General features: G+C 46.2%; 1 protein-coding gene across 10 annotated transcripts in view; it reads right to left on the bottom strand.

Annotated features, from left to right (window-relative positions):
- Window positions 1-15,346, bottom strand: part of GRAMD1B (GRAM domain containing 1B) — a 270,435-nt gene that overhangs the window by 195,159 nt on the left and 59,930 nt on the right. For 5 of the 10 annotated variants that reach the window (XM_034933924.3, XM_063608848.1, XM_034933925.4 and 2 more), the window contains exon 1: window positions 2,592-3,514. The exons of 3 other annotated variants lie outside the window; for them this stretch is intronic. In XM_034933924.3, the coding sequence (XP_034789815.1) occupies window positions 2,592-2,965 (374 nt within the window). In that variant the 5' untranslated portion in view covers window positions 2,966-3,514. Of the gene's footprint in view, window positions 1-2,591; window positions 3,539-15,346 lie in introns of those variants that run through there. 2 more of the 10 variants (XM_063608847.1, XM_034933934.4) reach the window with 2 other exon arrangements.

The following is a 15,346-nucleotide window of genomic DNA, read 5'->3' as shown; positions in this document are numbered from 1 at the left end:
AAGAAGGTCTCTTTTAGTTTCTTTTACATTGGAGGGAAAAGCCGACAAGCCATGACAAACTACTTTATTTATTTATTCATTTAAGATGAAGTTTCGCTCTTGTTGCCCAGGCTGGAGTGCAATGGCGCGATCTTGGCTCACTGCAACCTCCACCTCCCGGGTTCAAGCAATTCTCCCGCCTTGGCCTCCCGAGTAGCTGGGATTACAGGCATCTGCTACTACACCTGGCTAATTTTTTGTATTTTTAGTAGAGACAGCGTTTCACCATGTTGGCCAAGCTGGTCTCGAACTCCTGACCTCAGGTGACCCTCCTGCCTCACCTCAGGTGACCCTCCCGCCTCAGCCTCCCAAAGTGCTGGGATTACAGGCATCTGCTACTACACCTGGCTAATTTTTTGTATTTTTAGTAGAGACAGCGTTTCACCATGTTGGCCAAGCTGGTCTCGAACTCCTGACCTCAGGTGACCCTCCTGCCTCACCTCAGGTGACCCTCCCGCCTCAGCCTCCCAAAGTGCTGGGATTACAGGCATCTGCTACTACACCTGGCTAATTTTTTGTATTTTTAGTAGAGACAGCGTTTCACCATGTTGGCCAAGCTGGTCTCGAACTCCTGACCTCAGGTGATCCTCCCGCCTCAGCCTCCCAAAGTGCTGGGATTACAGGCATGAGCCACCCCACCCCCGGCCTGACAAACTACTTTAGTTCAAGGTTAGCTCCCACCAAGCTTGCCCCATTTCCCTCTACTCTGTGAAAAGGGTAGCAGGATGAAGTACCAAACAGAAAGAACTTCTATCCCCAGCGTCCACAAAAATCCACGGAACAAAGCTCTGTATCTGCACCTGCTGAGAGAACCATGCTCAGTTGTTGCAAACAGAAAAGATAAACTCTGGAAGGCCCAAAATGCCCATCTTCTGCATAACCGATCCTACTCCTCAGTCCCCACCCCGCAAAGACGCATGGCTCATCCTGTTTCTCCTGCCATTCTTCATATTGTTCCCTTCAGCTAGTCTTATGCACCCAACCTCATTCTTTTCCTGCTGTTTTCTACTACCCATCTGTATTTGTCATGGTGTCAGCCTCTTCCTTCAAGAAGTCTTCCTCTACTTCTCCAGAACTCTCTCTTTTCTAGCACAATCAGTACCACACAGCACAGTATGTTTTCCAATGGCTCCCACAGGTCTTCAATTTTTTTTTTTTTTTTTTGAGACAGAGTCTCACTCTGTGGCCCAGGCTGGAGTGCAGTGGCACAGTCTCGGCTCACTGCAGCCCCTGCACCCAGGTTCAAGTGATTCTCTTGCCTCAGCCTCCCAAGTAGTTGGGATTACAGGAGCCTGCCACTACACCCAGCTAATTTTTGTACTTTTAATAGAAATGGAGTTTCGCCATGTTGGCCAGGGTGGTCTCGAACTCCTGACCTCAAGTGATCCACACGCTTCGGCCTCCCAAAGTGCTGGGATTACAGGTGTGAGCCACTGTGCCCAGGTGTTCATTTCTTATACAAGCCTCCCCTCATCTTGCTTCTCAACCTCTACAACCCCTTACTCTACCTATCCTTCCCCCACACCCTCCTCAACATCACCACTATTAGCTGTTACTAGACTGAGCTCACAGAAATATTCAGTAAGTACTTACTGAATTGAAATCAATGTAATTGAACAGATTTGGAGAAGGAATTCCAGGGAAAGTGATCAATGACTCAGTTGCTCCGCACAAGAACACAAATCCATTAAGAGACAAGCCCTAGAGTCTCAAAGTAAATATGTAGGATTCGTGGTACCAATGAACAAGTGAGGACTCCCTGCCCTCCACCAGGCAAGGGGCTTGGCTCAGACACAACTTCCTGAAGCAGCAGTCCTGACCAGGGCTGTGTAGAGCTGCTCTAGGGCGCCCTGCACCAATTCTCTACGTGAGGGAAGCTCAACCTTCTCCCATTACCCAGATGCCACATTGACCTAGGCAAAAAACTAGCTGGTACAAACCACAGTCTTGTAGGTATCGATGTCTAAAGACTCTGATATGGTAGGAAATGTGACTCACTCAATGTCAATATTTCACTTCCACACAAGTGAGCCAGTTAAGGCAATCCGGTGTGGCCAAACATAAAATAAGATTGAAACGGAGTCCTGAAATATAAACCACTTAACTGTTCTCTGGCCTTTTACTATCTCCTTCTGTAGAAAGGGAGCCATAGTAATACCTACCTCAGAGAGTTTGCGTAGGGATGAAATCTGGAGGTACATGAAGTGCGCAACATAGTGGCCCGCACATGGTAAGGGCTCGATAACTATTAGCTGTTATTATTTTTATTATTTATTTCGCTGCGAGGATCGAGGGAGATGGAATGCAGCGTAAAGCCCCACGTAAACGTGTCGTGCAACATGAAGCCCCTCACCCTGAGTTGGGGAGCGGGTGGCACGCGTGGAAGCTGAATGCCACCATCCCTGGGACCAGGCGCAGCGCCCTCCAGAAGCGCCTCTGGTGACGGGCTCCTGTTCTTCCCCAGGACGTTTCCCCCAGAATGCCCCGGGGCCCTGGACGGCTCTGGAGAGGACGGGAGGGAAGGGAAGGAGACGGGCGGAACGGGGACGTACCTGCTTTCACTGCACTCCTTCCGCTCCCTCACCCTCAGCCACTTGCGGAGGAGGAAGCGTTTTCGGCGCGGGGACGCGCTGGGTGTGGAGCAGTTGGACCACGGGGTGTCCTCGTCGCTGGAGGGCGTGATCTCGATGGACGGCAGCTGCAGGAACTCCTTGCCGGGGGCCAAGACGGCGGGCAGGTCCCGGGCCAGCCCGGCCTCCAGGCTCTGCTCCTGTACGTTCTTCATGCGGCGCATCTTGAAGCGCCGGCGGCGAAGCGTGGGGGTCGACGAACTGGACCAGACCGGGCTGCCCTCGGGCGCACCCTGCGGCTCGGGCACCTGCAGGGCGGGCAGCGGCCGGTTCTCCATCATGTTGGCCGCCGGCATGGGGGCCGTCGCCTCTGCGCTCCCCCTGAGCCCTCCGCCAGCGGCCTGGTTCGCGTCTCCCTCTGGCTGTTCCCCACCCTCGGCCCGCGGCACACTCCCCAATCCTGGGGCCGAAGGAACAAGTTCCTTTCCCGGAGCGCAGCGAGGAAGGGACGCGAGGGGACGCGGCGTAGCGCGCCGCCGCCCGGAGTCTAACTTTTCGGAGCGCGCGTCCTCCGGGCCGTCAGCCGCCGGCGAGGCCACCCGGGAGGGGCGGGAGCCGCCAGCCAGCCACTCGGCAGCCCTCCTGGGGCTCCCCTCGCGCGCCCGCTTGTTTTTCTTCCGCGGCGCTTCCTCGCTTGCTGGCGTCTTTGCCTTAGCGGGACTCGGCAGCCAGGGGCCCCAGGGGGCGGTGCAGCAAACTCTCAGCGGTTTGCGTTCAGCAGACCAGGTTGGGGAGCCGGCTTGGCGCTGCAGGGAGGTAGAGAGCGGGAGGAAGAGGCAGTGGTAGGAGGGAAACGGAGAGAGAGAGAGAGAGAGAGGAAGCGAGACACTGGATAAAAACAAAAAAGGAGGAGGAGGAGCGGGGGCTGGGGGCGGGGTGAGGGGGGCTATCCTGAATGGGCTAGCACTGGCAGCGACCGCTAGTGTAACTGTACACGGATTCCCTCGGGGAGGGACTCGACCTCCAAGTAAAGGCTGCTCCAATCAGCCTACTGAAATAGGATCACAAACCAAACTTTCTCAGGGCAACGATTGGCCAGGCAACTCCCATTAGTCGAACTCGGCTATTTCCTTGGGGGTGGGGGGTGCAGAGAAAGGGGAGTCAATGAATTCAGTCCTCGCTCTCTCAGGCCACCCATGATACAGGGTTGAAGGAAAATGAGGAGACTTTTCAACTAGCTCTTGTCTCCTAAGAAAGGCAGTTTAAATTATTTGGGGGCGTGAGTAGTGGCACTGCAGGCCGGAGTATAATCAGAGGAGGAAAGCAAGGTTGCTGGAGGCTGCTTCCAAAATGACAAGCTGAGAAGAGGACAGTTCTCCCGTGGCGGCGTGAGCTGAGGACACCAGACATGACATACCAAGGAAAGACAGACAATAGGGTCTGAGAGACAAAGGACACAGGACCAGTAAGGAAAATGGGGCCTGAACCCTGTACATGAGCCAGCTGCCAGTACCATAGCCGCGTCCCGAGCAAAGAATGAAATGAGGAGTCGGTGAGCACCCACAAAGCAATGCATCCAACAGAGCCCCAGGGAGTCGAGTGTACCCCCCCCTTACATTGCTGAGGGCTGATTCAGTTCTGCTTCAGCCTGCCATGGACTGAGTCACAGAATCCAGTATGTCCCCATGTCATGGAACCTAGGAAGTCTGGTTCAGTCCTGGTAGCATTCCAAGATGTGCTGAACCACACTCACTCTCTAGACCCAGGCCCTAAGAGATCATCAACCCTAGAACCGATCCATCCTATTTAGGCGCTCTCTGTGGGCACTGAGTCTAACCCAGCCCAGCTCCTAGAGCAGGGCTGTAGCAACCATTCTCCTCCTTCATCCCCAGCCCAATGCATTTGTCTCTTGGGTCAGTAACTGTTTTGTTTTGTTTTGTTTTTAAGAGACAAAGTCTCACTCTGTTGGCCAGGCTGGAGTGCAGTGGTGCAGTCATGGCTCACCGCAACCTTGAATTCCTAGGCTCAAGCTGTCCTCCCACCTGAGCCTCCTGAGTAGCTGGGAGTACAGGTGCGCACCACCACACACAGCTAAGTTTTATTTCTTTTTGTGGATATGAGGTCTTGCTATATTGCCCAGGCTGGTCTCAAACTCCTGGCCTCAAGTGATCTGCCCACCTTGGCCTCCCAAAGTGCTGAGATTACAGGCATGAGCCACCATGCCCAGCCTGGTCAGTAACTTTCAAAGAGATCATGAGAAGCACCCAAGAACATACCATGAAGTCCACAATCTGATCCACCCTTCTTTTCTGCCTCTCTCAGAGTCCAGTTTCCATCTGGGAGCCAATGCCCAGCTTCCGTGCCAAGACAAAAGTCACATTTCACGAGTGTCCCGAAGCTGAGGAAAATTCACATCCCTAAAGATCACAAGAATTCACTGCAAGTAAATACATCCCTGCAGTTCAGCAAGACATCAAGGATGACAGCTGGCTATGGATCTACCAAGCTCTGCAATGACACTTGTCAAGTATGGAAAAGCTCAAGGCATCCTGACATTACACAACCTTTGAGAGGCTGGGAAACCAAGGGAAATATGTCTTCCTCAGGGAGAGAGATACTGCGGCTGAAGAGCCAAGGCCAGACCCTCCCATACATGACTCCCTGGAATGTCAGCCCCCGTTTCTGAAATCCAGCCACTGGCCCTCTCAGGAGTGATTTGGTTTCACTCTACTTTAACTCCCGGACATAGCACAGAAAGCAGAAACCCCTTGCCATCAGGTGTCAGGCCTGCCAAGGTCACCTCTTCCGGCTCCAGGGATGCTGAGGAGATTGCACTGTAACTCCAAACTTCAGGATCCGGAGCTAAGCCAAGTTCCACAGAGTTTGTTCACTGCCTTGTACTTCCTCCAAGGACGAGTGTTTTGCAAGGGATCTGATAACTTCCCAGTTCAAGGAACCTGAGTTTGGGGCGGGCTCTTGACGTAGAAGATGAGGGTCTCAGGGGCTTATGGGAAGAAAGGAAGCCAGGACACCACCATTCGCTTGGAGGCCAGAAACACAAAAGGATGGTCCACAAGACAGGGGCCAGAAGATTCTATGGGCAGCTTGGGAAGAGGGAGAAGAAACAAGGGAGGAAGCTTTAAGTTTGTTCTGGGCACTCTGAATTTAAGTGTATATCTCTTACAAGGAAGAAAAGCCACCAGCACCCTCTTCCCACACACTTCAGCCACTTTTCCCACTCACAGTAGATTCTGGAACTGAAATCCTATGAGATTTAATTCAAGCCTTGGGCACAGCAGTGGCTAAGAGTGATCATTTACATTTCACCCGGCCTGAGGGAAAACCTCCAAGCAGGAATCTAAAATGTTTCACTTGATTGGGAAGCAGATACCCTGAGCTCTCTTAGCCTGAACGCTGTCCTTACTCACTTGCACCTGCAGTCCCTTCTTTTTTTCAAGCCATAACCTTTTTGACCGTTAAAACCCTGTTCAAAACACATCCTCCAGCCCTTTCCAGCTGTTTCTGTTGCCCATGGCTCTGGCAAGTAAGATAATAAATGAGGCACTGCTTTGAAATATGAAATGCCCTACAGCTGTGAGCCATCATTACTGTTAAGACTATAAGCTCCTTGAGAAAAGAATCAAGTTTCTCCTTCCTTTAATTCTCTCCAGTATCCTGTGCTTGTTATGTGTATGGTGACCTTTACACTTTTGGAAAGAGCTTTCATACATCACACTGTGTCTTCCCAGTGGCCTTTACAATTGATGAAAGTGGGACAGAGAGATTCAGTAGTTTATCCAAGGTCACAGATAAATGATGATGGCTAATCAATGACAAGGCCAGAATTGGAACTCATGCTTTCTGAAGCCAGTTTAGAGGCCTCCAAAAGTGTAGAGAAACAATTTCTCAAAGTAGCTGGTGCCAACATCAGAACCAAAGAGTTTTCATGCCCTGCGTCAGAATCTCAGCGATTGCACTTGCTCCCCAAGTCTCCCCACTCCCATATTTCTTCTCTCCAATATTTGGCTCTCAGCGACCGCACAGTTCTCTGTGAAACAGACCTCACCTTTGCCCCCATTCCCCGCTTCCCCAGACAGGTGGTAACCAGAACAACCCAGCCTCCCCTTTCCCCACCTGCAGCCAGGCCTCTGACTTTAAATGAAAGGAGGTCATATTACCAAGCAACTGTTGTTTATTCTCAGCTGCACAAGCTCCCTTTTCCTACAGACACAAGACACCCAACACCTGTCTATTACTTCTGGAGACTCATAAACTATTATTATTATTCAATTTCCAGGGGAAAACTTTAGTGAAACATAGTGGCTTCCAGACTAGATTTCTCCTGGGTACACATCCAAGTAAATGTGAACTGGAAGGCGCTGGCACCCCAGACACCTTATTGCATCTGCTCCAGGATGCCAAGGCAGGGAACTCCCAAAGACACAGGAATGTCTCCCCACAACACTGTTGTTGCAAGACAGACAGTCCCCACTCGCAACACTGGGACACAGAGTCTCTCCCCCACACAACATTCGAACGGCCAATCCCAACGGTTGGCCCATTATGAGGGAAAGAAGCAGGCAGTGAGCATAGAAGAAGTGGAATTTGAGGCTGGCAGGGAAGCTGGAAATACGGACAGAAACGTGGATGATGCTGAGAGCAATGTTAACTGTCTTCAAACACAAAATGAAGGTTGGCCAGATTTCACTCTGCAGCTCTCATTTTGCTGCTGAGCAAGAGGAAATGCATTTCTGTAGAGTGCAGCATGGGGGATTTGGGATAGATGATAAACATTTACCGAGGGTAAGGCTGGTTAAGGACTGGCCTGAATGACTAAGACTGGGTAGAGAATGGCTTTCTCTGTAGGTCTTTTAAAGGTAACTGGAGCCTACTTAGAGGCAGTGGCAGGAAAGAGATGATCTCTTAAAGGCCCAGCCCACCCTACTACTGTGGGTCTCTAAGACCCAGATTGTTTCTTTTTAAAGTAGAAGCAATTCACTTACACCTAAAACAAAGTCTGTTCGAGCTGACCTGTTACTGGCTCAAAGGCATTTTGATCACCGGATGCTAAACACCTCCCTGAGACCCACAAATAGCTTTAATATCTTGCACTGGTGAACTAGAAATACAGGGATCAATTACCAGGATGGTGCTGAAGCAAGGAAGTGAGGGTTCGGGGGTGAAGACAGGAGAAAGAATTGGAGGGAACAACTTAAACTCCTCCCCATGGTATCTCCTTTTGTTTCTTTCACGAGTCCTCCCTTCATTTCCCCAGGGAGGGGCTCACTACTTGAAGAAGGGTCAGAGGATGCTGCACTGAATTGGTGTGGTTAGAGAAGGAGTGTGGAGGAGGAGGCCGGTGCTGGTTAAATACAACCTAAATCAAACCACAGTTGACCAACCACCACATCCAGCTTCTCCTTCCAAGGAAAAAGGGAGAAAATGCTTCAGGACTTTGATGGAGACTCAGTTTCCGAGAATAGAGCCCTGGGCAGTGCTCTCAACCTTGGGGAGTGCACAGGGTCAGCTCTTTGTTTCCAACAGCCCTCACAGGGGCCAGGGTGAGCAGTGACGTCACCTCAGGAGAAGGACTGTCACCAGATAAGCCTCCTTGGTTTAATCGCTCATCAAAAGGCTTAGGCGTCAAAGAAGAATGTTTTGCACAATATTTGGCTGCCCTTGTACTTGACGCCAAGGATACCAAGGCACAGAAGGACATCATCTCTTGTCCTCTAAATCTTGCAAGGACTTATGTGCAAACCAGGGCTGCAAAAGACTTTCTGAGGTCGCCCCACCTGTCCTTGGCTGTCCAATCCAAGGAAAGCAGGTGGCATGTGCTGGAATTTCTGCTGTTGCTTTCCTCAGAAGCATTGCAAAATATCATCAGCTTATACTAACTACCAACTAGTGATTGAGTGTGCAGATCCAAAGTCAAGCCACCTGAGTTTTGGACCTGTTTCCATCACTTACTAGCAGTTTTATTATGGTTAAGTTATTTAACTTCTCTGCAACTCAGTTTCTCATCTGTAAAATTAAGTAAATAAATAGCATCTCCTTGCTGGAGTGATTGTGAGCATTAGTGCTGTGTAGGGCACTTAGAACAGAGTTTGGCACACAGTGAGTGCTCGATAAATGTTAGCCTTTGTTATGTATAAGTTTCCTTTATAATACCCTTCGTAGGAAACAGGACTATTCTTGTTGATTTTCAACTCAGTTTAATTCTACAAGTAGTTGTTACGCTAGAACACTGTGTAAAGCTCCTTGTTCAGGAAGTCCTTGGGATATAGCTAGATAAATAAGATACACATGGTGCATTGGAGCACATGATCTCTCAAAGCAGAATTAATTAAGTGCAAAATACAAGTGCACAAGAGGTGTGACTGGAAAGATTGGTAAATTTTAACTAGAGGAAAAGAGGTAGTCCAAGCAGGTCCTATGGAGTAGTGGGTATTTAAGTTAATACTTCAAGTCAGAATTTCAATAAAAAAGAATAGGGTGTTAGCAGTTTGAATAAAAGCATTGAGGAGTGAAAACTCACAAAGAGGTTTTGAAAATAGGAAAAGATAAGTCAGAGCATAGGGTAGGACATACAGGATTAGACAATGAGGCTGGACAAACGAGGGGTCAGATTGCAGTGCAGAAGGGTTTTTGGTTGTTTGTTTGTTTTTAATTAGAGACAGGGTCTTGCTATGTTGTCCAGGCTTGTCTTGAACTTCTGGTCCAAAGGGATCCTCCTATCTCAGCCTTCCAAAGTGCTGGGATTACAGGTGCGAGCCACCACACCTAGCCTAGTGTTGAATTATAGATTTTATTCTTTAGGCAAGGGTTGCTATTCAGATTGGTTTGGGTTTGGTGGTTTTCTTTTTTCTTTTTTTTGGTGTTGGGGGACTGCATTACTAACCTGTATTTGAGAAGCATCAACTCTGGTGACAGCATGAAATTTGAATTGGTGAAAAAAGCAGATGGGAACCATAAAAACCAATTAGGAGACTATCATTCAATCAGCCAATATTTTTGGAATATTGACCATATGAATGGCAAATAGTTCTGGTAAGAGATGGAGAAAATCTGAAATAGGGCAGGGGAAAAATGTGGAATGAGAGGAGATGGGCAAGGAAAAGGAGGAACCTCTGGAGGAAAACCAAGAAACAGCAATCACTGGGAAGCCGAGGGGAGAAAGGAGGCGTTTATTGCATGGCTACACTAAGCCAGGCGCTGTGCTGAGTGCTTCACCCACAAAATCCCAGCTGACTCTTGCAACAACTCTGAGAAATAAATATCAAAAGCCCTATTTCAAGATGATGAGAGATTTTACAAGGTGACTTGCCCAAGTTCACACAGCTAGTAGAAGATGAACACAAATTTAAACAAGGGTCTCTTTGCTTTAAAACTTATACTTTTTAAAGTATACTACATTTCAAAGAGATAAATGATGCTATATCCTATAATGAAGTCAGGCAGAAGAAAGACAGAGATAATTCCATTAAATTTTGTAATTAGGTCATTGATGACCTCTGAGACAACAATTTCAGTAGAGTGGTCAGAGAAGAAATGAGATTACTATGGGTTGAAGAGTAGTTAGGGAATGAATTAATGGAAGCTGCAAGATTAGACTGCCCTTTCCAGAAATTAGTCAGCAAAAAGAATGAGGGACATCTATTCTCAAATAGTTTTTGAGCATCTACTAAGTGTTAAACATCCTTCTAATGCCTAGAGTTAGACTGTGAAAAGTTACTTGTGGTTGGAGTGGGAGCAAAAGGAGAGAGAGAAGAGAAGAGGAGAGAGGAGGGGAGTGGAGGGGAGAAGAAAGGAGAGGAGAGGGAACATTTGGGGTTGGGGATAAGGTTTTTTTTTCTTTTAATCTGTGTGTGTGTGTGTGTGTCTTATTGTTGGTAGATGTTATGTTTTAGAGGAACAAAATGTGACTGTATGATTATGCCATTTACAATGGAGTTCTGCCTATATCTGCTAAGAAAATTGGAGCTTCGTGGTGTACCTGGTAATCTAGCAAATCAATCAAAAAGTATTTAATCTTCCCAGACTCTAAGCATACCTTAATAGTGAGTAGTGTGAAGTTTCTGAAAAGTTTATGAAAAATGATTATTGCTTCCTACAAATATTTTTTGAATGCCTATCAAAGATGACTCTGGCCTCAGTTGCTTCAAATCTGGGGGAAGGGAGGAAGGAGCAGAAAACCAGTCCAAGAACTACAATTTGGTAAATTTACTTCAAGAGAAATGTGTACCAAATGCAGTGTGAACACGAGGGAGAAGGATCCTGATCCAGAGAGAATTTCACAGAGAAGACAGTACCTGGTCAAGGTTTGAACGTGAGCAGAGGCATTTTCCATGTTGAACAAGGGGGTCATATTTCCAGCAGAAGACCCACATGTGCAGAGGCATTGAGGCATAAAAGAAAGCATGGTTTGATCGCTTCTCGGCCTTTTGGCTGAGGTCAAGTGTAGAAAGCATGGTGTGTTATTGGAATTACAAAAAGAACATTTGGAGCATAATGAATGTAATGAAAAAGTTTTAAAAACTAGAAAACAGTTGCCTGGTTTGTTCTGATAGGACAGCATGTTTGCCAAACACCAGAGAAATATTAGCCTTTACATATTATGTCAAGCAAAAAATTGGAATTACTTTTTATGACACAGGAAGAAGCTGAAGACGACTAGGCTGTATGGAGGATTTTCATTGGTGGTCCCTGTAATCCAACTCTGGACAACCATTCCTACTGTACCCTGAGAGGTTTATCTTTCTGCAAACAATGCATCTTGAGGCAGTAACTGTAAACAATTCACCTCTATGCAATTCTGCACTTGGTGCGAACTCTTGCCTCAATGAAATTCACACTGTGGGATGTTCCCACTTTTCAGGAATAGTCCGTTTCCTCTACCCTGCTGCACTGCACCCCAGAACTGGCCCTAGTGTCAAGCACCCCTGCTTGTATCCCCCCCACATCCCTCTCCTAGAAATGGAGACTCAGGGCCACTATGCTCACATTTTTGCCTCAAACCAGTGACTACATGGCATTTTAATACTCTGAAATTGAAATTGAGGGATGAGTTATGCTAGGTAATCTACAACGTCTTTTTGTAGCTTTCAGGGTCTATCAGCTGGAAAGGTCTACTTTGCTTTAAGCAATCCTGATGTATGAAAATACAGATTTAAAAAATATCTGAGTCTGGCATGATCCTTCATATAATTCAAATCATTTGTTTTACAGAAAAGATTTATTAGAATACATTGTTTCTTAAAATGTATGAAATTTTAATTAAATGATAAACTTGAATAAGGCACACTCAGATGAGGAAGTCATTTGTTGCATAACTTTGGGTGCCCAAATAGACATGAAACATGTCACCTTTTCCAGGAAACGAAACAACTTCATTTTCTATGCCCTCAACCACTCCCTGGATGTAAGCAGATACCTCTGGAAGATATATTAATTCTGTCTGACAGTTGGAAATTTTTATAAGCAGTAAAAATATCACCTTCTTCAGGTGACAGAATTATAGCCTGGAAGAAGAATTAGCTATTTCATCCCATGCACATCCTTCTTCTACTCTATCTCACTCAGGTTCATAGATGAGAAACTGAGGCATGGGCAAGATAAATCTTAGACCAAGATCACAAAGCTGGAGCTGAAACTGTTTTATGTGAATCAAACATCTTTCAGTCAAGCGTTACCTTAATGACTTCTAGTATTATTTTGGACATAATATTTTGACCTCTGAGAATAATTAAAAAACAAACTGCACAGAGGAGTGCTAACAGTCAGTCTGCATTTGTTGGCAAACATTCTGTGCGCATCTAATTCCCTCATAAGCCCACACAGAGCAAGAAGTTAATCAAACACAAATACCTCACTAGAACTAATCCCAGCATGTGGACGTGTAGATTTGCATAAAAGGTATAGAATGGTTACTGGCATTTGGGGAGGCCTTTTTGCTTTACATAAACAGGATTCCTGCATGTGGGAAATTACCCTAATACATTTTACTTGATTGATATACAACTTTGCAAGAACATCACTACGTACTAAAAGTATATCTGTAAACAATTAACTTACGTGGTCTTGCCCTTTCACTTTAAAGCAAATACATGATACCTAGGACTTGAACCACATGAAAAATCTGCTTCAGTCAGGTATAGATTAGAAATGTTTCAGTGTCCTGAAAATTTTCAGATTCACCTAAGATTTCATGAGCAAGGCACTATATTTTGTTATTTAAGTCTCATAATAATCCTGTGAGGTAAGTGTTATTTTTTCCCATTGTAGTGATGAGGAAACTCAGGCTCAGAGAGATGAAGAACTGCAGAGGTCAAGATTTAAACCCAGGTATTCTGAATCCCAAACCAGTGTTTTCTCCACTTCACTATTGCTCTCTTTTGACTTTCTGTAAAATACACATTCAGACTAGTTCTCCCTGTCATCGTTTGTGAAGACATGTAGTTGATTTGCAATTTGGGAGATTAATTAATTTGGAGTTGCAATTCAGCAAACCAATACCCTTTGTTTCCTTATTTAATTCAGTCAGTTTCTATCTGTTCCCTAAATTTCCTTGGGAGTTTGTATCGAAAGAGAAAAAAAACGCACTATCCCAAATATTTAGCAGAACTCCCTTGAAATAAATTATTATATTAGCAACATATTCTTTTCATGGCATATTCAGGCCACATAATCAGTTTCTCATTCGCCATTAATAATGTAGGTGGACCTCTACTTTATCATTTTTACCCAAGTGTCTTTAATACCTCTTACCTGTTAAGAAGTCTACCTGTAGATCTGAGATGAGTCATCAGGGATCGGTAAGTCCTGGTGCTTCCTGGTTCCATTATCGAGGACTGCAGACTCAAGGCTCCAAGCAGGCACTTTGGACCGCAGAGGAGAAAACTGCAGAGCCTAAGTCTCCACTATGTTCATTTGCTTAAAATGAGGTTTGCCATCCTCTGTTGCAATAGTAGCTTAGTAAACAATAAAAGACCTTTAAAAGTAGCCTTTCCGTGGTCTTAAGATTCTAGTTTAGCTTCCACAGGTAGATCTAACTTGTTTCCAGAATGTAGTCAGGCAATGGTTTAAATCTTACTAGCCAGAACAAAGTCTTCCTTTTTGAAGGCTTGTTCACATGATCATTCCGTGCAAGTTTGCTACCTATGCAGGACCTTGGACCTTGGAACAAGGACACTGGGTTCCATTCCCACCATAATAAAATCTCCCCAGCTTAACTCAAAGAACAGCCAGTCAGCACTCATTGGCCCCATATGTCCTTCAGGCAGAGGCCCACTAGGGTACTGAAAATCTAGTCTACTGCTTTGCTTCCTTTTTCTTGCTCCCTCTCTCTCTTTCTCTTCCTCATTCACACACACACACACACACACACACACACACACACACACACACACTTAGAAATTCCCCGACTCCTTGCACCAGACACTGGTTTTTTTGTTTTGTTTTGTTGTTGTTGTTGTTGTTTTAAGAGACAGGGTCTCTGTCACCTAGGCTGGAGTGCAGTAGCACAATCATAGTTTACTGCAGCCTCAAACTCCTGGCCTCAGGCAATCCTCCTGCCTCAGCCTACAAAGTAGCTTGGACTAGAGACATGTGCCACCACAGCCGGCTAATTTTTATTATTTTTTGTAGACACAGGGTCTGGCTCTGTTGCCCAGGCTGGTCTTGAACTCCTGGTCCAAAGCAATCCTTTAGCCTTGGCCTCCCTAAGTGCTGGCAGTACAGGCATGAACCACCATGCCCAGCAGATGCTGTCAATCCAAAAATAAATGATGAGTTCCCTTCTGTGGAGGTGGTAAAGCCCAGAGTGAACCTGTTGGGGACAGTATCACTATGAGTTTGAGACCAGACACCCTCTGTGGTCACTTGCAAGTGTAAGACTCTAGAGCATTCCACAGTTCCCAAGTTCTATATGTAGCAAGTCTCTGTCTGCTCTTGCTCTTCAAGTTGTCCTTTTATGATGTCTTTTCCTTCTGTTCTCCTTTGAGAATGTCCTCAATATTCATTTATTAATCAATCTTCACTAGCATAAAAAAATCTCAAAGCAGTTTACCCACATCTCTTTCCAATGCATCATTTCCCACCTTGTATCACAATTAGTGATGTGCATGTTCCTCCCACCCTAAGACTATGACTGCCATCCACACAGGATTTATGTCCCATTCATCGCTGTTGTGTGTTACCAAGCTCACTGCTCCAGACTGAGCACTTACGTTTATGCTCAGTAAGTGTCTATGAATGAAAAAATGATGGTGGAGGGACAGGGGAGGACAAGGAACAGGGCTGGGAGGTTTGAAGAGGCACCTAGTGCAATTATTTCCCAGCCTGGAAGTCTCTAGAAATTGTTCTTCTGCCACAATGCCCTTCTGCAGAGAAGAAAACTGAAGAATATCATCTGCTTCAGTCCTGCCATTTTCCTAGGGGCAGCTCTGACTGTGGTCACAATATTCCCTAGATTATCATATCACACTAAGCCAACACCACAGAGGAGGTCTCAGGAGAAGTAACCTGGGACTCTAATGCCCTTTGCCCAGAACATTCACTCCTGATTAACTAAAGTTCAGGTTTTTTAGGTAAAGGTGTTTGGACTATGAATCGTTGGGGCGCAATTAAATGAAGGAACAGGAATGTACTTGGAAAAAACAGCTTATCTATCAACTCTTAAGAAAATACCCTGAGTCGGAGTTCAGTCAATCCTCTTTCTCCTACTGGTAAGGCCCCCA

Source organism: Pan paniscus, chromosome 9 (assembly GCF_029289425.2).
Source record: "Pan paniscus chromosome 9, NHGRI_mPanPan1-v2.0_pri, whole genome shotgun sequence".
NCBI lineage: Eukaryota > Metazoa > Chordata > Mammalia > Primates > Hominidae > Pan > Pan paniscus.
The sequence above is the reverse complement of the archived record's forward strand: the minus strand, read 5'-3'. Positions and strand labels throughout refer to the sequence as shown.